This window comes from Pocillopora damicornis, chromosome 13 (assembly GCF_964200805.1).
Source record: "Pocillopora damicornis chromosome 13, jaPocDami1.2, whole genome shotgun sequence".
NCBI classification, from domain to species: Eukaryota; Metazoa; Cnidaria; class Anthozoa; order Scleractinia; family Pocilloporidae; genus Pocillopora; species Pocillopora damicornis.
This window is the reverse complement of record NC_142682.1, coordinates 2,905,729-2,933,624: the sequence shown is the minus strand read 5'-3', so window position 1 is coordinate 2,933,624 and position 27,896 is coordinate 2,905,729. Positions and strand designations below refer to the sequence as shown.

Below are 27,896 nucleotides of genomic sequence, written 5' to 3'. Positions count from 1 at the left end.
AACGGCAAATTAACCGAGAAATGTGACGAAATCCTAGCCTAGGGATGGGAGAGGAGGGGGGAGGGGGGAGGGGTGGGAGGAATGCCATGCGACCGACAACCATCCCATCCCGTGGAGGAAAAGTATAATCTAAGTTGCTCTAAGCTACAGAAACTGAGATAAGCTGCGACAGTGTAGGCCATTTGGCCCATCTCCTGGAGTACCTTGCTACTGCATTCCTGACCAAATGCTTTGTTTTGGTCGTGTTAGTGGAAAAGCTTTCATTTTATAAATCACTCTAGAAGAAAGCTGCCGGACGGGCTAAAGAAGACCTTAGAGACTGGGAAATAAGTGAGAAGGCCGTTTGATAAGAGTAAAGCAATCAATTTATAACACGGCCGAACTAACAAAAACGATTTGATAAGCGCTGACTGGCTATCGTTCGACAGATCAATTTTTTGAACTTTCGTCACCGTGACAAGGGAATAATTAACCCTTTAACTCCCAGAAGTGATTAGCATGTATCTTCTCCCTATAATATCCATACGATATCCAGCAAACAGATGATGAGAATACTCAAATTTAACAGGTAGAAGTTGTCATAATCGTGATCTAACATCAAATTCTCGTCACTAATTTACAAAGAAATGTTTTGAAACTAAAGGGGAGAATTAACAATCAGATCTTTGGAGTGAAAGGGCTAATGAAGAGTCATGGCCTGCTTTTTCAATATATCCCACAATAAATTGAATTCTAGAAAACATAACATGAAATATCGAACGCAAAAGAAGACTAGTGAAAAATCACAGAAAATGAAGAGATTTATTATTTCTTCAGAGGTAATAGTAAGCAGCTACAGGTGCTACGGTGCTGAAGTAAAAATAATATAATCCTTGTGAATATATAGCTTTGGTAATATGGTAAGCAAAGTTCAACCATGTTTTGCTTTTGAAACGTTTCAAAGCGTCTGTGGTGAAGAAAAACGTCACCAGCTAGTAACAACACGCAAGAACTTAACATACTAGAAATAGTTTAGTCCTTCAGTTTTACTACCTAATAAGTCATCCCAGATTATCCAAACCGGTTTTCTAGGCTATGGAACTGTTATCATTATCCTTATCATCATCAATGCCGTCATCACGCGTAGGTTTTTCTTGGAAATTTTCCACGGTTGCTTCCACGGGTAGACCGTCATATGGAGACTGTAAATTCTCTTCTTCCATTCTGTTTTTCAGTGCGGGACGATGCAAATGGAGAATCATCAGATTAGGGTTTTCGCCAAGTCCCAATGCAAGCCTGTCTCCAAAACTTTTCGCATGATTTGGGAAACCGTCAGTAGTGAACGAGCCAAGTTTCCTCTCAGTCTTCGTCTCCCAGGCGTCGAAGCCATTTGTTTCTTGAGATTTGGAAATGATCACTTCCCCATCTGGTGAAATAAAAAGCTCGAGGACAGGCGAAGTATCTATGCAGCGCAAGACCTCACCACTTTCGATGCTCCATATTTTGATCTTCTGGTCACCCGTTCCAGTTATGGCTGTCATCGATGCTCCCGAAATTGCGACGGTGCTGGCCGTTTCGTAGGCGTCCGGGTCAAACAGCTTTTGTATCAGCTGGCCAGTTTGGAGGTTCCAGAGTAGTGGCTGAGAATATTGTACTAAACTGACCAGATAGTTTCCATCATCTGATATCCGTGCGTTAAAAAGACTTAACTGTTCGCCTTTGTACAGAAGGTTCTTGCTGCTGAAGCTGGTTGTGTCAATAACAGTCAAGCGTAGTTCTTTGTCGCGATGCTGAGTCATCTGGCTTGCTAGTGAACACACAGCCGTTTTGCCGTTATTACTGATCAACAAGTCCTCGAATCGTTGCTTTTCTTTGAACTTCACCACGTTCAGCACTTTGCCACTGTCAACATCCCATACTTTGACGAATCGCCTTCCTCTAGAAAACGAGATCATCCGTCTTTGGTCAATGAATCCAAACGCGTTCATCCTTTTACATGCTTTTCCTTCCAGATTTCTCTCAATTTTTCCCTCAGCAAAGTTGAACACTTTGTAATGTGGGATTTCCTGATCGTAGATGAAGCCGACAGCGCGGGTGGCGGTGAACATGTGAATGGGATTCGGAAACACCGTAAGATTCATTAGACGGCGAACTCTTTTACCAGTAAGCCCATCCCAGACAGCTAGCTCGTTCCGAAGATGAATAACAGCACATGTTAGTACATGGCGTTGATCAAAACTGGGCGAAATGGCTGTGAGTTGGTCAGCAATCGTGTTGCCTTGTATTGTGCTGAGAGCAGTATCCTTTTGGTTTTCGTCATCTTCCTCTCGACTTTTGTCGTAGACACGTAGGATGTTGTCTTGTCCCACCGCCAATATGTGGATTCCATCACGTGTGTAAATTCGCATCCGAAAAATTGGACTTCTGAGACATCTCTCCATTTCGTTTGTTTCCAGGTTCAGGATACAGATTTCATACATATCAGCTGTCACGACTTTCGTGCCGTCATCGGTAACCTGCATTCGATGAAGACCTTCTTGCATCTTGAAATTTGTTAGTTCACGAATCAGGTTTGCTGAGAGATCGTAAAGTCGCAAACTATCAAATGAAGATGGGATCACAGCCACTTGATCAAGGGATGTTATTTTGATTTCCTTGACAAAGACTTTTTCGCTGGAACCTTTACTCTTAGGGTATGAGATGGTGATCTTTCGCACTTCTCGGCCAATTTTCAAATCGATGAAGTGCACCGTGTTTGTCCCCCGTACGTTGTAGACCGCAAAGCTTCCACGAGCATCTATGGCACCAATTTCGTCTTCTGTGTTGACGCCTTTCAGGGGTAGGGTGTGGAGAAGTGTACCATTTTCTACCTGCCATACCCTCAGTGAGTCAGGACAGATAGCAACCAGCAAGTTTTCATCATCGGCAAATGAAATTGGAGCATAAGGGTTGTAAGAAAACCAATCGTCATCAGAAACTTGAAATTCTTGCACTATTTGTCCAGACAGTGTGTTGAGCAGGAAGATTTTATGCGATCCAGCAAGCAGCAATAAATCAGGATTCTTCTGACTTATTTGATTAAAATTTGTGCTATACATTTCGACCGGCTGTTGAAGAGTAAACTTTCTTACTTCTTTATTACTAACGTAATCAATGATTCTGACAACAAGGCCATCTGATGTTTGGCTTGACACTGCAATAGTGCGGTTATCTTTAGCCATGCTGATGACATCGCTGCCAGACTGCGTTAATCCGATGGAAGAACGCAGTGCTCCACCAGGCGCTGTCAAACACTTTCTGTTTGGAAGAAAACAAGCTGTCGAAGAATTCAGCGCTTGCTTCAAGACCTTGTGCACATCAGGGTACTGTTCCTGTCTCTCTAAAAAGTTGTACATGCGGCCTATCAACTGTGTGGGTAGTTGATTACCATTTTGGGAGAGCGAATAAGCAGAGAGTTGTAAGCACTCGTGAAGGAGATCCACATCATTATCTTCCGGTTTTGCGTCAAGGAAAGACGAAAAATCACTCATAAGAACTTGTAGAGAGGTTCCTCTCAGTTTTGCCAAAAGAAACTCGAAGTTACAAAGGCACTCTTGTTTCATTTGTTCTAGGTTTCCAGAATGAAACAAGTGAAATGGAAGCTCACTCAACTTGCGAAGATTAAAGATCTCGTTGTCGTCACTCGAGTCGAACATCAATGGTTGCTTTGGTACCAATCTGTCCATGAACATCTCTTTGCCTTCTTTGTTAAGAAATGGCTTTTTGATTCCGCCAGACCACCTCCCGAGGAAGTATTCGCTCATAATGGCGTGAATTTTAGTAGCTTGATCACCTGCCAAGTATCTTTCCCTTGCAGCTTCGATGAACTGACGATGATACCAAAATACCACCCGGGTGCCATCAGCTCCTCGTTCAATAAGATAGTCACCAATGTCAGACCGAATGCGAATCCACAGAAGTGGTGGAAGTCTTCTCACTGGAGGTGTCCAGTACTGGTAGACATCATTAAGGACTTCTTCGTCTAACGAGAGCAAGTCTTCTAACTCAGTCTCTGTCAAGCCGTTCTTAGATGCTGTGATGTAGGCCAGCGCATGACTGACCAAAACTTTCCCGTGTCGTCTTTCAACCCGGCTGAACATGTCATCAATGATTTCCCGCACAGATGGCTCGAGGCAAAGCTCGGAGAAAGGAGTGTACGAGTTCCATCGCAGGGCTTCGTCAAAAGCCAGCTTAAGGTACAAGGGAAGGGGACACTTCTGAAAAGATTCCATGACATAGGTTTTCTGTTTTGGTAGGATTGCTCGATTACCTGCTCTGAGCCAATTGTCAAGGATGACATCTGCTTCATTAAGAGGAATCTTTGGTACTTCCAAAAAACATTCACTCGGAAGGATTGTCTACCATGTGCAAAGAAAATGAATCAATAAAATCATGCTTCTAACCAAAAAAATATATCATAGACTTATGGTAAAAGCTCAAACAGAAAGCATTTAAGATTATATTCTTCGATTCTGTGCAGAAGCTTAATGCGAGGAAAGCACAAGCGAACAGATAGTTGCTTTAATTTTGTTGCGACCGAACATTGATATTTTGTTTAGTTGTTTTTGTTAATATTTTTTATCTTGTTTGCACGCATTGCGTGCCATTGAGTTAGTGACGTTATGGTCATGTGATTTTACGCGACCTCGTGATTAACAAAAAAATAATAAATGGTTGAGTTGTGAAATACAGTACTTATCTTTGTGGTGGAGGCGTTTGACATGACAAATATGTTTTTCAACACAGTTAGGCACACAGTTAGGAGTCCTAGTATCCAAATTTATTGACATGGAAAGAAAAGAACAAAGGCGTGAATTTTCCGGATGCTGCTTTCAACTTACTCTGAGACTTGGTAAGGCCTGATATTCCTCGCCGGGTAGCGTGGAAAGAATGGCGTATACATCGCTTGGTAACTGTCTTGGGTACCAGTCCATTTGCCGGCCACCGTCATCTATGGAGAGTTGATCCAATGAATCCAAAACCAGAACAACGGGGTGATTTTCAGCCGACTTCTTCAAGCATTCTTGAAAGTAGTCTTTCAGGGATTTAATATCCTAAGCATAAAATGGAACAGTTTTGAATAATTTTTTCCTTTTCTTTCCTCGACCTAAACACAGTAAGGCCCTTATTCCCGCTATTGCTGACTTAACATATGTGTTAACCTCGTGATATATAACGATATATTACGGAATTAACTGACGAATCATTCATTCTTATGGACACATCAATAATCTTTTCGACCCTTCCAGTTATAGGTACAATAATTGCAAACCATACCTCCGGTATATCTGTAGTATTCTGATCGGTCGCTCTACACAACTGAACGCATATGCTTCTTAAAAGGGGCCTGATGCCAGACGATTCGGGTGTGGTACCAATAAAACGTAAAACCACTATAGCAGAGTCGTCTTCAAGCCACTGTTTAACTTCGGAGACAATTTTCGCCATAATCGACGTCTTTCCACAACCCGATTCTCCATGGAGCACAACAGCTTGATTTTCATGATTCACTAGAACGTTTTTCGAAGCCTCCAAAAACTCTTTACGACCATGAAATGATTTGCACTTTTTCTGGCAAAATGAACCATGCTGAAATACTTCCTCTGCAAACGAATCTCTCGCACCAGATGTTTCTTTCTCCTCAATCCCTTTATCGATCATCTGAGTCAGGGTATCATAAAAATCTTTGCAAAGTTTTTCTATGTACTGAAAATGTTCTTCTGAGGTAGATGGGTCGACGCCATCTTCAGACCATTTGATGTCATAATTCACAATGTTTGCGCTTGATAACGCCTGAGGAAGATCGTTCTCCCGAAGAACGTTAAGTAATTTCTGGGCAGTTTCATCTACCGATGAATTGGCTCCCCACGTCTTATCAATGAATTTTCCAGCGCTTTTACTCTCAATTTTGTCGTGGAGATCTGTGATGACTCTTTTAAACCAGAAGCAATGGCTTGAAGGATGTGAAGCGTCTATGATGCCTCTTCGGATTTCGTCCTCGGTAACTGTGAAAGGACACAAATAATTGTATAACAGAAAGGTATTTTATGGCCATAAGAGGTATTCAATGTGATCAACCTAGGTAACTACGTCAAAACGTTTTGTGTATGTTTTGATGGGGTCACCTCTTAGAACCTTAATTGCCTGAATCATACAGGTAAAGAAATGATCCTCGCAGGTAAGCAGCGATGAAAGAAATGACAGAAAAGTATCCTGAAAAAATTCAGGCTTCCTGAATATTTACATGTTTCCTTTCTGCAGTTTCTTTAATCCTTTAACTCCCAGGATCGGATTTTTAATTCTTCCATCTAGCTGCCAAACATTTCCTTGTAAATTAGTTGCAAGAATTTGGTATTAGATCAAGGTAACAACTTCTACCTGATACATTTGAGTATTCTCATTACCTGTTTGCTGGATAGTTCATGGATATTGTATGGAGAAGTAACATGTGAATCACTTCTGGGGGTTAAAGGGTTAGTTACGGCTCACCTGCGAGGATGATCTCATTTACGAATTCCTTATTACCGTGCGTCTGTTCAGTAGCAGATCACAGATGACGTCAAAATGTGCTAAGAACATATAATTGTGTTCCTGAGTTATATCAATACCTGACATGTGATATTTATGCCGTTCACTCTTCTCATCCAAAGCCTTGTCAGCGGCTTCCCTCAAAACAACCTGCATTCTCTCAAACGCTGTCCACCAATCGGCAGACGCTTTCTTACGTAACTCCTCGTTCGCATAGTCGCGATAGTGGGGCAGTAGCGATGTGATTGGCTGCAACAGATATTGGGCGGGAACCGCGTTGTCGTCTCGCCAAAACCAGTGTTTCAGTAGCGCAACATCGTCCTGATTTTCAACCGCACCAAGGAGCTTCTCAAACTCAGAGGCCACTATTTTCGTAGGAAATGGACGGTAACCATATTTTTGTCCAAGAAACGTCTGAAAAAAAAAAAAAAAAGGATTTGCAATCACACATGTCAAAAAATACTTCAAAACCGGTTAGTCTGAAAACTGCCTTTAAAAAGCAAAATCTTTAAATGCTATTTTGCTTTTTATTGGTACCAAAGTTACCAATGTGTATAAAATGATCCTTTTTGCGAGAGCTCATTGGTCTTTTTTTTTTCCTTACTCTAACTTACAATGAAGTTGGGTCCAGTGGACAGCTTCTGACATGCGCGCAGCTCTCTCATGCACAGCTCAGTGGTCATGTGATCATCAGTGGACTCATCACGGACTCCCCATCTCATGTCCACCACTTGAAAGTCATGTCCTCTCTCCTGACAGTAGGACTTGAGTCGGGGGTACACTCGCTCCATCAGTGTGTTGCGCTCCACTGAAGTGTCTAAAAGTAAAATAAAGACCGTAAGCCAATAAGTTCGATCTTTACTATCTTTCCCTTGCACGAAACTAAGGATTCTGAAATTTATAAGCAGCAGCTTTGATAAAGTCTTCAATATTTAGCAAAGAAAGGCAACGAAATAACTGGGTTCACGTGCGCATGTCATGCACTGTGTAATCGTCTCCGCTAAACCAAGCACAAACGTTCCACAGACCCCTCTACCGTGGAGCTCTCTAGCCCATAATAGCAAATCATATGAACTAGCACAACTAGCACCCCAATCGCTAGATGTAGAGCTCTCAATCAGTTTTTTCCTTCTAGCTGATCTGCGCTGCGAAACGTACGTTGGTCAAAACTGACAAGAATAAACATACCCGCTTTATGTGATCCCAGACTCTTTAAGTCTAAAAACTATATATAAATAAGTCTTGTAGTCTTCGAAAATTCATCTTTTGAATAAAGCCTCTCCTTAGCTCGGATTCGAATCCTGTCGATGCATGAATTTTTGCAGGATGTGCTTTTCGCAACTTCTTCATTTGTAGGTCACCTGTAAGGATGATTTCGTTGTTTTTATATCATCCCCAGGTCTAAACATGAACTATTTTATGAACCAATGAGAAACAAAAATACCTGTGAACGTGGAGCTGGTAAAGATCCTCACAATTTTCGCTTGCTCTGGATATTCAAAATTCATATCACCAACCAGGGCTTTCTCTACTCTTTTCTCGTAACTTAAGTTCACTTCAGTCCGAGCCGAGACGACATCTTTAACACTGCCTTCTTCTACCTCGATGTCTTCGTCTTTTTCCTCCTCAACACCTTCATCTTCTCGAGATGATTTGCTTTTCTCGCTGCTTGCCGAATAACTGCTTCTGCTTTTTTTGTCTTCATTGTCTTCACTGGCGCTTTCTTCCTGGTCAGATTTACTTTCGTCCTTCTCCTCGTTATCGGAATGATCATCGTCACTTTTCGGCTCCTTTTCGTCTTCGGAACTCCTCTGAGATTCGGAGTTTTCATCTTCCGTTACCTGGAAGCCATGTCGCTCCTTGTTTTTCTTTTTGGACAGAAGAACACCCATTGTTCTTGACAGACGCTTGTGTTTGGAGAAAACTTATCGTTGAAGTTTAAACCAGCAGCTGAAATATATTTTTCAGTTATTTCTCGGTTACGATGACCACATATGTAACCATTACTATAAAGTCGTTATTAAGAGCTGAGCTAAAGCGACACAGTCACTTTATCCATGAGCTTGTGTCTGAACCCAGTGACTAAATTTCGGTTGAGGTGGCTTTGGAAGTCCATTTATATATGCGATTCCTATGTTAGTTTAGAAATAACGTAACATGAAAATACTTCATTATGTTCTATTGTCAATTTTTTCTTTCGTCTCGCAGAAACAGCGCTCCCGGCATTGTCAGGCGGTATGATAACCTCTAACTTGACCGACAAATCGAGATGTTTTCAACAGATTTGTCAGGACTGTGATGAAAGTTATAAATCAACCTCTAAGTAAGTTTTATAGAGAAAATAACGCAACTACAACCTGTCATGTGGGGCGTACTTTACTAAAATAAGTACACCAACCCAAAGAGCTTGTGACAAATTTAATGCAAGAGACAAAGGTATGAGTGCGTTATTCCCTCTCTTTCTTCTTTTGGAAAATTTAAACACAATGCGTGACTTGCTGCGAACTGAAAATATAAAACTAATTTGCATTTTTAACCCCAGCAGCTATTACTTTTGTAAACATGTGATGAATATGTAGATTAATTTTTGAAAATTTTAAAGCGATCACAGGTGTTGTAGGTTCAATTAAAGAATACTCATTGTAAAACCGCTTTTTTACTTGTGAAATACAAAACCACGAAACGTGTAAAGCCACAAAATTACCCCGATCCATAAAACAAATTTCCATCCCTTGAATTTTCTCAATAATCATGAATTAGATAATTGTAATTCTGTGCTTTATTCAAGCAGAGATTTTCGACATCGTGTCCGTTTTCGAGAGGTGTCAGTGTTTTTTTTTTTTACTTATTGACGCTTTGTTCAGCAAGATAATCAAATCTTTTAAGTTAGAGCTCATTCGTAGTAAAGAATCAAATAAAAAGGCGAAGTGTCCGTTAGAGAAGGTTTTAGGCGCTTACCTGCATGTGCTCCCAATGTTCAAGTTTGAAAATTGACATTTTCGTTAAATGAAAGAGACTTCTCTCCGATATTACCGTGCGTAGTAACAAACTATGATCTTTTTTTCTATCAACAACAGCAACAACAAAATAACCCACTAGCGGTAAGTCTCAGTTTCTAAGTTCGAAGCGCGAATCGAATTTAATGATTATTAGAAGTGAATAAATAAGTAATGTAAACCTGTCATCAGAGTTTGACACCATGGCGACACGATGTTAAGATCACCCTCAGTGCCCTCGGAATGCAGGAGTACACCATGTCACGACACAAAATTTCTACGGGTTTCCTCTCGCAGCACAGTTGAAAGAATCATCAGAGCGGTCAATATACGTCGATTTATTGGCAGCTTAAGTTTGCTTGAGCTCTGATCCAGCAAAGATGACTTAAGCTTGTTTCGTCAGGCGACGCCTTTGCGTTATTAATGTCACGAGGCGGGCATAATAAGTTGACAAGATTTTCCGTTTGCTCAGTGAGTTGGATCAAGGTTATTAGCATTGGCGTCATAGATAATAATAATATCTGCTTCTAGAAACGTGCGCTATTGTCTGGAGCGAAACTTGCCAGATCCATTGTATTTGTATGCTGAAAATTGCGTGTTTTTGAGGGATGTTCAAATTTTGAAAAATATTTACCAACAAACTATAAGGACAGCTATGGATCTAAAAGTTGTAGGATCTCATACCCAATAAGAAAATCTGGTGAGTAGTATCAATCTTAAGTTCTCAGCATGCAATGAAGGTGTAGAAGGAGACCATGCCAGCTTTCTTTCACCTCTTCAGTAAAACAATGGTAAAAACTTCACTTCTTTTCAAACTTCACCGCAGCAAGTAGAAGTTTGAGGGATCGAAGCATGATTATTCATTGCATGACTTTATAGGACTTGGTGTGAAAGTCTACAAAAGGGGTGGGTTTCTAATCCTTTAATGGAACATTAATTACATTAGAAGCAAGTCCTATTGAAAAATTCGATTAGATTGTTCGTAAACTCACTAAATCCACGAAATGCGATGTTCATATACTTTTGTCGCTGGATTTTTCAATACAATAGATTGACCTATGCAAAATTGAGGTATAACTTCTCTTCGATCGTATAAGTGTCGTAAAGTTAGAATAAAACGATTTGCATTTTTCTTTCTTGTAATATTTAGAGTGATGCGTTTGAGCGCGGCTGTGTACGGTTTATCTTTAACTTTCTCCGTAGCATTGATTTTTTTTGGAATGTATTTCTTTTAAAATTAGGGAAATGAACGCTTCGTATGGTCCACGTAATTCGAAGGTGCTACCATGTAATTTCCTAATATTTTCATACCCAGACCTTCCACGCCTTTTAGTTAAGCTGTACGGTAGGATTTGGGTATAAGATTAGTTTCCTAACTATTAAACGATCTAACCAGAGCAATCTATGCAAGACCCTTTCGATTTAAAAAGGAAGACTAACGTGTTACAGGTCTGCACGTCAAATTTTTGCCATGACCGATTACGTAGCAAACTTTACTTCTGCTATGGAAGCTTCACATAAAGTTGTCTCGGTAAACTTTTTCCGAAATGAAAACACTTTTGGAAGCAAAAACCGAGCTACCGCCACCAATTATTACATTGGGTTTTGCATGGACCGCTTTTCTTGTGAACTCAGTTTTTTGAAAATCAGTCTTGTCAAAATCATCTTCGCTATCCTCATCTTCGTCCCCTTCTCGAGCATGAACCAAGTCTTGATCAGCTTGCAGAACACTTTCCAATGGACAGTCCTTAAATGGAGAATCAACAGGCTTGGTACCTTCTGAACTTCTAGGAATATGTGTTCGGAACATCAACAGCTCTGGTTTATCTGCTTTAGCCACCACAAGACGATTTCCAGATATTGTAATTCGTTCTGGTTTCCAATCTGAAGTGAAAGTGGCCAGCTTCGAGCCTGTCTCTAGATCCCATGCATCGATGTTGCTGTTTGTGTACCGATAGTTTGAAAATGCCACTTTGCCATCTTGTGCGACAAAAAGGGAATCAACGGTTGCACATTCCATCGTGGAACGGACACGCCCATTTCCAATGTCCCAAACGGTGATACCCCCATCACCTTGGCCGGTTAGGACCGCTTTGGTTGCTGTTGATATGGCCGTGCAGATTGCGGTTGGATTTTCTTCATTTGCGACTAGGTTACCCTTTAAAGTACCATTCGTGAAATCCCACAGCAATGCCTTGAAGTCTTTGGAAAGACTAACAAGGTAGCTCCCGTCGTCTGATAAGCACCCATTCCAAAGCATTAGCTGGGTGTTCTCAATTTCCAATACTTTATGTTCCCCAGACTGCGTGTTGAGGGCAAAGAGAGGCAAGGTACCCTCCTCGTGGCTAACAGATGGGCTTATTTGACTACAAACTACTACTCTTCCGCTTCTGCTGATAAGCATGTCTTCGAATCGATGTTTTTGTCCAAACTTAAATTGCTTTGTGAGCTTCCCTTCATTGATGTTCCAAACTTTGAGGTTACGTCTTCCGCGTGAGAAAGCGATGATGTGGTTCTCGTCAATGAACCCAAACGCTTCCGTTCTTTTGGACGCTTTGCCTTGCAGATTTCTTTCAACCTTCCCTTCTTTCAAATCAAAAACTCTAAAATGAAGATACTCTTGATCGTGAATATAGCCAACGGCACGACTTGCTCCATAAATTCTTATCGCAGTGGGTGGCAATTCTTGGAGTACTTTCAACGCTCGCACCATTACTCCAGTCAAAGTGTCCCAAATAGCAATTTGGTTGGAGTTGTTGACCGTGGCTGTCGCAATAACATGTCTTGCATCTGTTCCCGTGTTTAGATAGTTAATGGAATCAATTGAAGATACGGCCTTGTTGTAAGATGATGGCTTAGAAATCTCTTCGGTGCCCTCTCTAAGAGCCTGCTGAAGGTTGTAGATACGGATTACGTCATCCTGAGCCAGGGAGATGGCTAATTTTCCATCGTTTGTGAAAAAATTAACGTGAATAATAAGCGTTCCGAACGACTTACTCTTCAAAGTTTTGCAAACTGTTCCATCTTCCAAATTTGTCAGCAAAATCTCGTAGTCAGCTACACTCACAGCCTTTGTTCCGTCTGCTGTAATATGGGTCCGAAGTAGGCCCTTGTTGATTTTAAACTGAGATATTTCTCTGATAAAATCTCCGGTGTGGAGATCAAACAATCGAAGGCCATTTTTCTCCGAGGATGTCACGACCACTTGCTCTTTGGAGGTAACTTTGATTTCGCCCACAAAACATGCACCCGCCCCGCTGAACACGTTAACTTCGCGAACCCTCTCTCCCGTTTTACAGTTGAGCACTGAGAAACTTCTAGAACCGTGGAGGCTGAAGACTGCGTGACACCCTGATGCTCCTATAGTGCCGTACTCTTCATCAGTGGGAATCTTGCCAATATCAATCTTATGTTTAACTTTTCCATCTTCAGCCGTCCATATCTTGATGTCTTTGTCTGTTATGGCAATGACACTAGTTTCGTTATCCACAAACGAAACAGGAGGCATTGGATTGTACATTCTTTCCTTGACGAGGGCTGCGAGTTTCTGGAGCACTTGGCCCGTTGATGGCTTAATGAGAAAAATGTCAGTAGAACCTACCAACAGCAGGAGATCTTCGTTGATACTGCTTCACTGAACGACCCACACGACTCCTACCTCCAGCGATCCTGGAAGAGTCACTCGTCTGAGTGTTTTCCCATTCAATAAATTCACGCTCAATATCTGAATATGAAGTGGTTGAGAAAAAGAAGACGTAATGTACGCTGTTTTCCCATCGCAGCTAAAACCACAACATTTGAAGACAGATTTGCCTGGTATTTTCATGGACGAAATGAGTGGTCCGCCCGGAGATGTCAAGCATTTGTCACTTGGTATCAGACAAGGGACCGATGAGGAATACGTCTGTTGTAGCAGGAGGCTAATGCCAGTGAGCTCGGCTTGATTGTGCAGTGGAATTAGTCTTCCAAGAAGTTGAGGTGCCAGCTGATTAGCATCAGCTTTGAGAGCTGCGGATGACAGCTGCAACGTTTTCTCCAAAGCAACCAGGTCTTCATCATCTGGATGCAGAAGAAGCGAGGCGGTAAAGTCGTTCAGGATTGATTCTAAAGAAGTTGCACGAAGCTTAGCTAAAAGGAACTCGAAGTTGCAAAGAGTGTGTTTTTTTAGATTCTCAAGATTGCCTGCTTGTAAAAGATGATAAGGCAATTCATTCAATTTTCGTAGGTTAAAAACTGTCTTCTTTTCTTCATCGTTGCTGAACATCAAGGGTTGTCCGGCCACCAACCTATCTTTGAGCACTGTGTTTCCATCTTTATCAATGTAAGGTTTCTCAGCACCGTTTGACCACTTCCCCAAAAAGTAGTCTGCCAGTTTTGAGTGAACATCCGCTGGCCGAGCACCTAAGTACCGATCAGTTGCTAGTTCGATAAACTGGCGATGGTACCAGTATATCACTCGGGAATCATCTGCTCCTCTTTCTACGAGATAGTCTCCAATGTCGGAACGTATGCGAATCCACAATAGCGGAGGAAGTCTGCGAAATGGGGGTGTCCAGTACTGATAGACGTCATCGAGGACTTCGTCATCCAGTGACAAGATATCCTCTAACTCTGGCTCCGTGAGGCCGTTTTTCGATGCAGTGATGTAAGCTAAAGCGTGGCTGACGAGGATTTTGCCGTGACGTCGCTCAACCTGTTCTAAAAAGTCGTTAATGACGTTTTTCACGCCAGAGGCTAATGTTGCTTCATCTTCTGGTGTATAAGATTTCCAGCGGATAGCTTGGTCAAAAGACAGCTTCAGATACAAAGGTAATGGACATTCCCGGAACGCATTTAAGACCACTTCCTTCTGCGAAGGTATCAACGCGCGATTACTTGACCTCAGCCAACAATCCAAAATGCCAGCTGCCTCATTCAAGGGGATGGTGGGTATCTCTTTAAAACATCGCTCTGGAAATATATTCTGGCGAAAAGAAAAATAGTACTTAAAGAGCTTGAAAACTAGACTAAAACATTAATGTGTCTGTTGTCTACAATAACAAACAATCCATACTATTTACGTAACATACGAGAGAGCTATCTCTACCTTCAAATGTGGTAGACACTCATATTCCGAACCAGGTAAGGTAGACATAATCAAGTGACAGTCATCGGGTATTTTTCCGGGTAGCCAGTCTAAACGTCTTCCTCCTTCATCGGCGGGTAGTTGGTCCAGGGAATCGAGAATCAACACCACAGGACGGAATGCGCAAGCTTCTTCTAAACATTTTGGAAAGAACTCCAACAACTCCATGATTTCCTGCAATTACGTTGGTAAGGAGTTAACAATAAAAGTATGCTCCGTGATGTTGTTCAATGCTATTAGATTTAGAGAAATCATGAATGATTTGTGTCTTAAAAAATGTGTATCGAGGGCCACGTAAGGAAGTGGAATAGCCTGCTCCAGGCGCTCACTTTGTTGGACGAGCTAAAGAGCCAGGGGAGTGGGAGAGAATCGAGGCGAGAGGAAGAACGAAAAGAACCGTCGAGAGGTATTCGTAACGTGAATTCCAATCGATATGCACTCGCTCGTTCTGTTGCTCCCGAAGTGGTTTGTCGGCGTTGCCTGCGAGTAGGCATGCATTAGCAATACGACAACAGCGGTTGAGCCCGCATGTTTCAAGTCGGCGGGAAAAGTAAGAGTCATTGCACGAATTTTATCGTGCCAGCCTCTTCACAGACCACTCACACGCTCACTTTGTTCGCCAGCACGAATCTCGCGAGCTCTGCCGCTCCTGACGTAGGCTGCCCCATAGCTCCCTTTGCGCGTTTATAATCATGAAACCTAAGGTGCTCTTTTTTCATTTATTCATTTTTACTGGGATCCTAGAAATATCAAATCAAGGATCAAGGAAAAAAGTGTTCAAAAGGCTAATTTCTTTATTACTATGCCTTTATAATGGTTGTAGGTCAATGACATAGAGTAGACACTAACCTCGGGTATTTGTGTTGCATCATTATTGGTGATCTTGCATAGCTGTTGACAGACGCTTCTCAGTAGCAGTCTGATGCTGGATGATTCAGGAGAGGTCCCGATAAATCTCAGTACCACAAAGGCGGAGTCGTCCTCCAGCCAATTTCTGACCTCTACAGCCATCTTGGCCAAAACTGACGTCTTACCACAACCTGACTCTCCATGTAGAATAACTGTGCGTTTGTCGTTGCGCTCGAGTAAAGAAGACTTCACAGACTGAAGAAAATCGTCTCGTCCTTGACAAGCAAGGCCTTTCTTTTGGCAGAATAGCGCATGCTGTAATATCTCTTCATTTAGTGAGTCTTCTCTCACGTCGCCTTCTTTCTCATTGATAGCTTCCTGAATCATTCCGGTTAAAACATTGTAAACGTCGGCACAAAGCTTTTCAAGATATTGCGCATGCTCTGAAGACGCTTCTGGGCTAATGCCTTCACTGGTCCATTTGACATCGTATTGAACTACGTTTTTTGTTGGTAAGGCCGCTAAGAGGTCTTTTTCTCTCAAACTTTCCAACAGCTTTTGCGCAAACTCGTCAATAACGGAGTTGTCGGCTCCGTAAGGCTTATCCACGAACTTACCAGCATTAGGATCGTGCGCATTTTGGAGCAGATCGGTGATGACTCTTTTGAACCAGAAACAGTGTTTCCCTGGTTCCGTAGCTGTTATTATCCCTCGGCGAATCTCATCTTCTGTCACTATAAGGAATACGTTAAAGTTCATATTATAAAAAAAATTTCGTCGATTGTTTGAAAGGTGGCATTTTTACGGAACAGCCCTCTGCTACTTGAAGAGGCGGTAATATAGTTATGGCGCACTGCACCCTGACTGGAGAGCCCTGGAGCGAAGGGGGGCGGGGGGGGAGGGGGAAGGGGTGTTGTGTTGGATTTTGAGGCAAGAAAATTTAATCTCCCAGGACCCTTACCCTTTCAGGAGTTTAAATGGGTAAAATCAAATTTTCGGACAAACTGACGTGTTTAGGAAGGGACGACGTAAGGAATTGAATCTGTTTAGGAGTGACATTAACCCCCCTCTCATTCCTAGTTATTTATGCTGTAGAGCTTGGTATGAATTCCCACTTTAGGGGGGGTACAGGGTTTGTGAGACCTAACCTTTTCTTTGACGAACCCTTTTGCTCGGGCACTTACAGGATGGTGTGACAGAAAGGCATACCATATCAGCAAAACATAATAAAGGCACTGAGGCAGCTCGCGCAATACCTGACATATGATACTTGTGTCGCTCTGCCTCTTCAAGTGCATTGTCAGCGGCTGCCCTCAAAACAATCTGCATTCTCTCAAATGCCGTCCACCATTCGGCCGATGCTTTCTTACGTAACTCCTCATTTGCGAAGTCTCTGTAGTGGGGCAGCAGTGACATGATTGGCTGCAGGAGATATTGGGCGGGAACTGCGTTGTCGTCTCGCCAAAACCAGTGTTTCAGTAATGCAACATCGTCCTGGTTTTCAACTGTGCCAAGGAGCTTCTCAAACTCAGAGGCAGAAATATTGACTGGAAAAGGACGGTAACCATATTTCTGGCCCAAAAAAGTCTGAAAGTAAAGTGATACAAATTGGGTTACTTACCTACAGAGAAATACCGCGTTTGAAACTCTAATCCAACTTACGATGAAGTTGGGTCCAGTAGACAGCTTTTGACATGCGCGTAGCTCTCTCATGCACAGCTCAGTGGTCATGTGATCATCAGTGGACTCGTCACGGACTCCCCATCTCATGTCCACCACTTGAAAGTCATATCCTCTCCCCTGACAGTAGGACTTGAGTCGGGGGTACACTCGCTCCATTAATATGTTGCGCTCCACAAAAGTATCTAAAGAGCAATCAAAACGTTAAGCTGGAAATCCAATTCCATAAACGTAGTCTCAAGTATGAGTTAAGTTCACTAAGTGCTGCTTTGTTCTTTGATTCCTCTAACCTTATTCCCATGATCATGGAAACGAGCTCGTTATTCTCCATGCACAGGTTAATGTTATTGATATTTTAACTGATCATGCCAGTACCTGTGAATGTTGAACTTGTAAATATCCTGACAATCTTTACATTGTCAGAGATTTTGATATCTAGGTCATCTAGGAGAGCTTTCTTCCAAGTACTTGTAAACTCTTCAACTTCCGTAGATTCATTTGAAGGATCTTCTTCATTTTTTCTCGTTGCGCATGCCTCTGGATCTTCCTTGTCAGTCTTCTTGGAACTTACGGAAGCCGCTGACCCCGAGGGATGGTCGTCGACTTCACTTTCACCAGACATCTTATCATTTCTCTGTGTCTGCAAGTCACTTTGGCTCTCGTTCGTTTCCAACTTTTTTTCGAAATCCGATTCATTTTCATCATCGCTATCGAATTGTATGACGTCACACAGATGCTGTCTGCGATCTTCGTTCGCTGAAAAATGGTTAGGTGGGGGTGAATGGGTGACAGACGAGGGCTGCGTCAAAACTGGAGAACTTTTCTTCTTTCTCGAAACAATGATTCCCATGTTTCGATTTCTGTGCCATTACGATACGTTTTGGCAAGAGAAAAAAAAGAGAGAATAATTAGAACTGGATTGATCTCGTCATGCTCTGGACAAAATGCTTTTTCATTATTATTTCAAATCTAATGTAACCAGGTTGAAAGACGATTAGCATGATTATGATATGAGCTGTTCAAGCCATTAAGAACTTTTCCGTATTGAAACAACCTTTTCTAAACGCGTGAGGAGAGGGGGGGGGGGGGCTAAACAATTCTCGAAAGTGTGTGCAAAAGTTTCGAGACTCCTCAAGTGTTTAGACCAGGCCTCCTTAACACGGAAAATGGCCTCCATTGCTTTTATGCAATATTTGTCAAATATACGCGTGAATCTAAAATATGGTAACAGTGGTTACATTTTCTCACGCAAACACTCCTTCCCTCAGAAAAACATCACCCCTTACAGTCAGTCAGAAGAGACAAGGAAGCTAAGAATACCCCGCGATGTTGTGTATTTCCGGTTCCGTTTCTCAGTTTGCTAAGGGTTATTGACGATTCTTGCATTCATTTGAATATCATAAAAACCTGAACAGTTTGAGAGAAAGCTTTGTGCGTGGGATGAAAAGATAACAGCGCTAAGGAAAACGAATTTACGTGCACTGAAACAAAGATCACAAGCGGGGGGTCTACATTATATTAGCTTTTCTCTTTAAGAATAATTACATATTCATTTAAGTATACAACTTTGAAAATAAAATTTGATTAACTTCAAAAATTTTTCTGACATATGAACTGGGAACTCCAGGTTAAAAAAATGTTCACAAAAGTTTACTGCGACAATTGATTCAAATTGATCGGCGAAATTTTTTCCACTGCGAAGAAAGTTTATTATGAAAAATAACTTAATTACTAAATTTGAAAAAGTGAAGCTATATCACTTATATTGGCCCACAAACAGGCTAGCGATAGATTTAATGATCGTCGGCATTTTAAAATCGAAGACCCTTAAAAGCTGGATGGTGTGAAGGCCACACAGATCTACTCACATTTACACTATTTTCTTTTCCGCCATTTGCTAAGGGAAAGGAATAATTTTGAGGCTCAACGATTACTTGCTAATTTTGAAGGTTAAGAGGTCTTTTAGCGTCATACGCGACAGAATTCAATGAACCGTTACAACTTGCGTGGCTAACTCTATCGATTATTGAGTACATAAAATCTTCTAGCTCCTCTTTATATTCGCGAGAGCTGTTAAAAACGTTTCGTCTTGAACAAGGCATTCCTTATTCCTGGGATAAAAGATTGCTTTGAGTTTATGAGGCAATTTTGTCTTTGTAGTGGTCAATATTCGTGATATTCATTTCGTTTTAACTTCTCATACAACGAACAGCAAATGTCAGTTTGCGTACGTTTTTTTAGTTTTATTTAACTTTCCTCCGCAGGACGAGAAGGATAACAACTTACGCTTCCTATTAAATGCGAGCTTCGCATCTTCATGCAAACTACACTGAATTGAAACAGGTCACTATCAACTTAAAACGAAATTTTTGCCATAATCGAAAGAAAAACTTAATAAGGTTTAAAATTTCTATTTACAATCCCAACATAAGGCGAAGCTGCGAAGGTTCGAAGGTAAAATTCAGTCGATTTTCATCATACTTACTGTTTTCAGGTTCTCAGTATGAGATCACTGTACCAGAAAGGTTTCATTGCATTGAGCCGTACTTACTAGTCTACTGTTGCAACGTGTAGTTTCATTCCCAGAAGTTAGAATAACAGCTTTCTCTATTTCTCCGTGGCGTTGAACTCGACAGTGTTGTTTACAATGAGTTGATGAAGTTCTACCCAGATCTCTCTACTATGTCACGGAACTGTCCTCTCTCAACATGGATGTCATGAAATTGAAGGATATTTATTCTGAGTAAATTGCTTGGCAACGTGAAATAAGCTAAGGAACGCGGACAAAATAGAAAATATTTCACGCAAGTCTAATGATTTACAAAGAAGCTTCTCCCTTGTGCTGAAAGCTCCAGAACCTTGCATTCAACTGTAACGGAAGTGTCTTATTTCATAACACGTTTATGCAAGTTAATCTTTATACATTACTATACTTCAGCAAAAGATGACAGGATAAAATTTATCCATCTGCTGGTGAGAGTGATGAAGTGTCATCTCTTGTCAATGATTTATACCGTGCGCAATGAGCTGCTTCTTTATCTAGTTTCTCGCGGTGTTGTAAAAACGTCGCTTTGACTTTGGATTTACTCGTTTCATTTCGCTCTTAGTAGAAATTAAAGCTGGCCCCTGGTAAGACTCTAAATAAGAATAAATAAATAAATTAAGATGAAGAAGTGTAATAATTAACTTTACAGAGGTAATATGACAGCCGTGCTTGTTCCCTTTTTCACATTCGACCCTATACTTTTTTGTAGTCTTTGTACAGGTAATCACATGATTTTGAGTGAAGAAGCACAAGAGAGTTTTTCAAAGAATAACAAAATAGCGCGAGTCGAAAGGAAAAGTGCGATTTAAAGCATTTGAAAAAAAAATTCGGGTGCTAATTTTGTCGAAATTGCACGAGAAAAATCACGTGATTACTCACAAATGAAACACATGAAAAATGAACTTGAGATAGCTTTTCCTAGATACGCAGAAGGCAAAGTGCGCGAGTCACATGCAAAAATGATTCATTCAAGCCTTACAAATATCATTGTGCTTTCGGTTTAAACAACGGTCGTCCAATATAAAAATACGTTTTCTACTTTTTTTGCACAGAGCCACGTAGTTTCTGCTTTGTTTTATCTTTCTTGTGTGTAGTATTAGTGAAACAACACTTTTCTCAGCCAATCAGATGGAATAAATTTTTCTTCATGTATCTCTGCCAGTTGTCAAAGTGCAGTCAAACCCCCTCCTCCTCTGGGACCAAGCCTCAGCCATTGCTTATTGTCCGCTCACGGGAGGTGTAAGCCAACGAGAGGTTTCTGTCAGCGCCAGCGGGTTACGCCTGTTTACCAACGAAGAGGAAGGACAAAATTTCATCCTTTTTTCGTATTTATAAACAGGCTACCAAGGACGATGTTGTTTCAGCAGGGGTATCTCCCTATCAAAAAAACCAAACATCACTTAAGTTGTGTTAGTAAGGATATCACCCCCTCCCCGATCTCCGGAAACAAGATTCCAAAGGGCGCGAAATTCCACTTAGCTTGGTAGCCTCGCAAACCACAAAAATTCTTCACGCGTCGCTCGTTCCCTAACGATTGTTTACAGTTCCTACCGCAGTAGTGTTTTGCTGTATTCTGTTTTCAGCATTTACATCAAGAGCTCTTGACGAGACAAGTGTCATTTAGGTAAGCAAAATTTTAGTTTAGTGTTATGTTATGTCGATTTTGTGAGTTAGTGACAAGAGTAAGAGCGCAGTTTTCAATTTTTCCCAATTTATTGCTTCCATTCTCAATGATCGGAGTTGCATGAGTGATTTTTTTTGTCATCTTTCATTTTGAAGCAGAGAACATTTGTGTAGTTCACTAAGTTTTTTGATATTTTTCTGGACTTCTTTTACGTAATTGAAACCAAAACAAGTCGATGTGTCCGAAAGAAATCTGTCGTTACATAGTTAGAGTACGTGCGTATCAGAGTTTTCGAATGAGGCAAATTTGAAAATTCGATGCTGTGCGTTTGGAAAGTTCTGCCCACGGTAACCGCAAAAACGGTTACCGTGGGCAAAATTAAATGTTCTGAAGCTTCGTTGTATCCTAGAGCTCTGGAAGAAAACTATCGCCGTTTACTATATCAATTAATTTCGTGACGGAGTGTTTGTAATTAGGGAATTACTTTCGTCGAATATTAGGTTCAACGTTATATAAATGGATGGCTTACATTTCTTCATATCTCCATATCGTGTACACCTAAGCCACACGTTAAGTCGCTTAAAAGCTTAAAGATATCATTATCTCTCCTGCTTGCCGTACTGTCATCGGATAAATTTCTGAATTCCTTGCAAGAGGTACGCTAAATTTTCCTCTAATATTTCATCACGAGTTTGAAAATAACTGAGCACATTAGCTTAATAATTGCATAAATCGATGTAAACACGTATCGCAATTAATTGTCAAGGACATTTGAAAGCTAAATTTGAGATTCCTCTCACAACACCCAAGTTTTTTTTCACTAATTTCACAGTGTAGCAGTTGTAACTTTGATAATTGTATACCTCCTACATATAGGATGGGTATCATGACTTATTTCATACTGTTAAAAATGCTTGTTATTTCTTGCAAATCGGTAGGGAAGCTTGTAATTGGTAGGAATCAACTCTTACTATAGCTGAAAACCATGTATCAAAATGGGAATAGGGGTGTTTAACACAGGAAATATTATCATGTAGCTCATAAATAGAAGGACAGAGGTGATAATTGCGGACTGTGGCATAGATTTTTTTAAAATTTTGTTCGCATTCTTTAGATATTAGGTTTCAAAGATGAAGGTAAAAGGAATTGTTTTGATCAGTAATTACTCTTTTCAGATGGACAATAAACATATTTAAAAGAGTCTTTCATGTAGAGGCTGGGTATATTTGCCCTCTTCAGAAATGAGCAAAAATTTTTATGACTGGTAAAAATGCTGATAATAGAGACTAAGATTTGCAAAATCATTGACTTCTGGGGGGCTGTTTCTTGAAAGACCCAGTAACTTTTAAAGCCTGGATAGGAGATTTTTTGTTCTTCACATTTCATTAGCAATCAAGATATTGACAGTTTTGAAATGTAAACAATTAAAATATCAGGAAGTGAAACAGAGTAGAGTGGTACCTAAGGTAAAATCCACATTCTATTTTCTTGAATAAGATTAAAAAAATATTACTTTGGGTCTGTAAAGTTACTGGGACTCTCAAGAAATGGGCACCTGCTCTGAAAAGATGTTCTGCTATACTTTCTTTTTCTGTTGAGAGAGGTTATTAGTGGGAAATTTGATTATGACATGTTAACATATGTTTTGTTAAAATATGTCAGTGACTGAATGGGGATGTAGAAATAATTCGCTCTTAAGCAAGTTATTAAAGCTGTTTGACAAACCCAGAAACTGTTTCCTGAGCTTGGGAGATGCATATTAGAGATATGATAAATGTCTTATTAGCCCATTACATCCTAACATCAGTATGCATATTCTCCATACTGTTCTCAATACTTTTCCTTAGGTGCTGACAAGGAGAATCTCTTTAACAATCAGGAGCTTTTTTTTTTAGTGATTGTTTCCTTTTTTCTTGTGACCTTAATGTGTGATTCAGGGTGATATTGTAAGGAGAAATTAGATATTAGTCACTCTAAGGGGTCAGTGGGTTAGTGTTGTCTCCTTAGTTTGTACAGTAGGCTGCAGATCCTTAATTTCCTGTTTTGATTTATGCCCTGTGAGCTTCATATGGGCCATAAATAAATTATTATTAAAGAAGAACTGCTGTAGGTCTGTAACTTACAGTACCAAGTCTTGAACTCTGAAGGACTCAACAGAACATTTGTAGCCATAATTATTGTTAGCTTTAGAATCTGGAATGATGAGGAGAGAAAGTAGGAAAATAAGAAAAAAATTCAGACTTATTCATACATCTCTCAGTCAGTACATGGGCTTTGATTGGCCAATCAGTGGGCTGTATTTTGCTTTGTGGCTTGCTAAATTCAAAAGTTTGTTTGAATTGAGATTTTCCTCCTCTATTTGAACCCAGAGATAAAATAGCTATCTTCTAACCTTGTTGTCATGGTTTATGATTTAACTTATTCAACCTTGTATTTTTTTTGGCTCCATCCTAACTTACAGTACAAGCTAAGGTTGTTCAAAGCTGGGTTAAGATGACCCAGGATTAGTGTGGATTATCTGATATCAGGTCTGAAGGCTCTAACAAAAAATTCAGTATAATTCTTCTTGGGTAGAAGTTGATTATTGGATGCTCGAAAAATAATAGAGAAAACTATCCCAAAATGGATTCAAATTTAACCTTGGGTTAGCACTAACTAACCTTTAAACAACCTGAACTTGATTAGTAAGAGTTATGTACTAATGTAACTCCTCATTGCTTAGTTTTTTCTAGGTTGCAAAAGCTGAAGGTTGTTCAAAATGCCATCACGAGAGACAGAGGAAGTTGATTGGAACAACCAAGACCCAGCAACTGTAGTTTACATGATTGGTATCTATGGCTGGAGAAAACGCTTCATCTACTTCCTTATTTTGGTCTTGTTGGTCATTACCATTGTAAATCTTTCTCTTGTCATTTGGGTCATGAGAGTTATGGACTTCAACCTGGTAATTGTTTAAGTCTTTTCTTTTATCTCAACAATGTTCAAAAATGTTTTCACATTTTCTACTTAAGGAAACCTCCATGTGGGAATTTTATGTCTTATTGCTTAAATTTTTTATATTTCATTTTATTTTTAGGATGGTATGGGCAAACTAAGAATAACTGATCAAGGGTTGAAACTGTATGGCGAAGCAGAGTTTGTCAAAGACTTACGTGCAAACATGATACGACCAAGACAGGTAAAGTATTTTTGTGTCAATGAGCCACGTAGCCATTGCATGGGAGTTACTGACATATTCCTAATTTTAACTCTTCACTTTCAGAACTCTGAACTTACTCTTCAGTCCACGGCAAATGTGACTGTGAACGCCCGTAACTCAGATGGAAATATTACAGGTCAACTTTTCATAGGAAATGATGAAGTCGTGGCCCGTAACCAGAAGTTTTCTATAAAGACAGACCAAGGAAAAAATATACTCTATGCTGACAAAGATAAAATTGTCTTTGCAGCTGATAAGTTGGAGTTTTCAAGTAAGTCTGAGGAAACCACTGAACTGTTCTTAGTTTAAGGGTTAGAGATTATATGTTCCATGGAGGACCTTTGTAATATTAGTCTAGAAACTCTTTTGCTTCCAAGATCTTGTTAGTAATTCTCCTTACTGATTGCCATTCAATTCTTATGATATTAGTTCAGTGAATATGGTATTGGATCAACTAATTATCCCCTAATTGATATTTACCTTTATTCTCATCACTTGCCTGCTTGATATTGTATCAATATTGTAAGGAGAAATTATGTCTGGGTCACTTATAAGAGTTTAAGGGTTAAGAAGATACTTAAGTTTGTCCTTTCGCATTATTCTTGCATGAACGTTTGAAGCAACAGAGCCCTTTCTTTGATCATTAGCCTAGGTTTCTTGGCTTGAAACAGATCATTTTGAATATGACCCTCTAAATAGGTAATTAAAAAAAGTGATAAATGAATTGGAATTTAGTGATGGGGTTTATAGGTTCTTTCATGATAGTTTCCAGGGTGTTACTGGATTTTTGATGGTTGGGTTTTGTGGAGGGAGGAAAACTGAAGGAGTGGGAAGAAAGCCTATAAGTAAGGAGGTCACCAACGACAAACTTAATCTACTTGTGGTGTTAGGTGCAGGAATGGGACATGAGTCACAGGGATGACAGATGAGTACTCTCGCCTCTGCACATATTGCTTCTCCCAAAAAAATTAAGGAAAAAAAGTAGGCATGTTCACAATTTTATAACATAGATATTCTTTTGATGCTTTAGGTCCAAATGGAGCTCATTTCAGTGGTTCAGTTGAGACTGAGAGTCTTCGGGCCCCTCCTAAGAAAGACCTGCGATTGGCTTCCTTGACAAGGTCCTTGCACATGGATGCTCCAGATGGCATGAGCTTTAAATCTGCAGCTGGCAGTGTAAGAATTTCAAGCCTACAGGATGTGACAATTAAATCCATGAGTGGAAAGGTATGGTGAACAGTATGGAGAATATGCATACTGATGTTAGAGTGTAAAGGGTTTGGGTATTATTTACTGGTCTCCATCAACATGAAGGAAGTTTTTGAAAATCCGAAAAAACTGATCTTCCTCTATTTCCTCTGTAGGTTGTGTTGGATGCAGAAGATGTGTCATTTAAAAATCTTAAAATTTACACAGGGTCCGGTGGCTCACCTGCTGCCAATGCCCGTGAAGTTTGCATTTGTAAAAATGGAAAGATTTTCTTAGCAGCAGCTCAAAGCCATTGCCAAAGCAGTGCCAGTATTTGTGATTAATGTGGTCTGGAGTAAACTTTTTATAATCCATGTGACTTGCAAAGAGCCTATGGATCATGTCATGGTGTCTTCCAACGACTTGCCTAAACATGGCAGGAAGAATGGTTTAATTTTGTACTAAATCTGGGTTGATAGCTGTAATCAGGATTACAGATGATAACTGACATTGTAATAAGGACTCATTGGAGTCCAATTCAGGCTGTAATCATATGAGTGATGGACAAAATCTAAAAACTGCAAAAAGAAAAAGTGTGTTTTGACAATCACAAGTCCTGTTTCAAAGTCCTGTTGCAAACTGATTAAAACTATAGCAAAGCTTGAGAAACAAAACACCCATTGGATGAAAGAAATCAGATTTATAAATATAACAGTTGAATTTTTTGCCATAAGAAAATGACTCTAAAAGTCTTTGACTCTTTCACTTCCAAGATCATAAAAGAGCTCATAAGAGCTTCAGATTTAAAACAGTGTGTACAAGGCAACCATGTTTTCAAATTTTGTTATAGTTTTGAATAATCTGGAAACAGTTTTAAGTATCTAGGCTGGATGGCTTTGAAGTATTTGCAAAAGTATAATGATAAAAGCTTTGGGCATTTTTTCTCCAACCTCTTTTACCATAAGACCTTTTCCTGTTATAAATATGTTAGAGCTAATACTTCAAAGGCAATTTTTTTAAGAGAATATTTTCTAGTGGCATTTTGAGCCAGGTTTGTTGGAATATATGCAACTTCTTTGTAGCTGCTTGGGTGCCATTTTGTAATAAATATTACTCACTTTGTGTTAGTGAAAAGGAGAATTTCATTATTTATCCAACTTTATTGGTAGAGATGTGGTATTTTATCCTCAGCATGATAAAGACTATGTTTTAAGTGTGCATCTCTTTTTAAAGAAGAGAGGAATTGTTTACATTAAAAATAATGTGCAAGGGTAATTCATCAAAGTTCTGTTAAACCATTGATAGCTAAAAAAAATGCTTATTTTTGAAAGTAGTTATCGGGGTAGTTATTCTATTATTTATTAGGATAGAGATGGTGTGAAAAGTAACTGATTACTTTTAGGCTTCAGTCATGGAAGTAGAGAAGATAATAGTTGTAAATCTTTGTAATTTTTTGCTATCTAATGGCATTTTCTGTGAAATATTTACAGCAAATGTATAGTTCTAAAATACATAGGAATTTGCTTAGAATGTGTGTGTTGATGTTGTTGTTAGGCTTATTAATTTCATGATGGAAATATCTAAGTTCTCCTCCGTGACTGTTTTGTAATTTTTCTGTAAGGATTCTTTTATAGATTCTTTTGTAAAATTGTTATGAATTTTATACGGCATTACCAAATCCTTTGGCAATATTATTACTTGTTTGTCTTTTAATCTATTTCTTGTTTTTCTTTTTCTGTATTTTCTGCCTGTCTGACAGTGTCTTTTTTATAGGGAGAATTATAATATTTATCAAGCAGAAACTGGCTAGATGTTGGAAGCTCACTGTAGTTACCTTGAAATATTTGTTGATTAAGGCCTTTCCCTTAAATGTTACGTAACACTGTCAATAAATGGTTGGGTATGCTAACAATTGGTGTTTCCTCTTTTTTACATTTTCTGTTTTACTTTTTTTTTTTTTTCTTAACAGTGTTTCTTCTTTAGGTCAACACTAGAGCTTTACTTTATTAAACTAAACTAAATTAACCAAGCAGCGAAGTTGCACCCCTTATTATGAACTGTTGAATATCTTTGTTGACAACCACCCCCCCCCCCCCCACCTCCCTCTCCTCCATCTGCCCTCCACTTTACCAACTGCCTTTCTT

At 39.9% G+C, this 27,896-nt stretch overlaps 4 protein-coding genes across 7 annotated transcripts; 1 reads left to right on the top strand and 3 right to left on the bottom strand.

Annotated features, from left to right (window-relative positions):
- Positions 1-782: 782 nt before the first annotated feature.
- On the bottom strand, positions 783-9,958 carry LOC113671253 (NACHT domain- and WD repeat-containing protein 1). Of its 2 annotated transcripts, none has more exons than XM_027187456.2 (7): positions 9,725-9,958; positions 7,991-8,496; positions 7,161-7,363; positions 6,627-6,960; positions 5,296-6,023; positions 4,860-5,072; positions 783-4,376 (listed from the first exon to the last, which is right to left on the bottom strand). In XM_027187456.2, the coding sequence occupies exons 2-7, from the start codon at positions 8,436-8,438 to the stop codon at positions 1,068-1,070; spliced, it is 5,235 nt and encodes a 1,744-aa protein (XP_027043257.2). In that variant the 5' UTR covers positions 8,439-8,496; positions 9,725-9,958; the 3' UTR covers positions 783-1,067. The 2 variants fall into 2 exon arrangements, with proteins under 2 accessions (XP_027043257.2, XP_027043258.2); XM_027187457.2 differs by having other exon boundaries at positions 9,505-9,931.
- Positions 9,959-10,049: 91 nt separating this feature from the next.
- Positions 10,050-27,664, top strand: LOC113671251 (zeta-sarcoglycan). 2 transcript variants are annotated; one of them, XM_089191135.1, is made up of 6 exons: positions 10,050-10,242; positions 24,088-24,309; positions 24,442-24,543; positions 24,628-24,835; positions 25,595-25,791; positions 25,929-27,664. In XM_089191135.1, the coding sequence occupies exons 2-6, from the start codon at positions 24,124-24,126 to the stop codon at positions 26,094-26,096; spliced, it is 861 nt and encodes a 286-aa protein (XP_089047261.1). In that variant the 5' UTR covers positions 10,050-10,242; positions 24,088-24,123; the 3' UTR covers positions 26,097-27,664. The 2 variants fall into 2 exon arrangements, with proteins under 2 accessions (XP_089047261.1, XP_027043255.1); XM_027187454.2 differs by lacking the exon at positions 10,050-10,242 and adding an exon at positions 21,223-21,365.
- Positions 10,450-13,062, bottom strand: LOC149035013 (uncharacterized). Its single transcript, XM_089191134.1, has one exon. The coding sequence runs from the start codon at positions 13,060-13,062 to the stop codon at positions 11,056-11,058; it is 2,007 nt and encodes a 668-aa protein (XP_089047260.1). The 3' UTR covers positions 10,450-11,055.
- On the bottom strand, positions 10,450-20,033 carry LOC113671255 (NACHT domain- and WD repeat-containing protein 1). 2 transcript variants are annotated; one of them, XM_089191131.1, is made up of 7 exons: positions 19,748-20,033; positions 17,572-18,056; positions 17,179-17,381; positions 16,773-17,103; positions 15,517-16,250; positions 14,629-14,841; positions 10,450-14,505 (listed from the first exon to the last, which is right to left on the bottom strand). In XM_089191131.1, the coding sequence occupies exons 2-7, from the start codon at positions 18,044-18,046 to the stop codon at positions 13,174-13,176; spliced, it is 3,288 nt and encodes a 1,095-aa protein (XP_089047257.1). In that variant the 5' UTR covers positions 18,047-18,056; positions 19,748-20,033; the 3' UTR covers positions 10,450-13,173. The 2 variants fall into 2 exon arrangements, with proteins under 2 accessions (XP_089047257.1, XP_089047258.1); XM_089191132.1 differs by having other exon boundaries at positions 19,682-19,946.
- Positions 27,665-27,896: the final 232 nt, after the last annotated feature.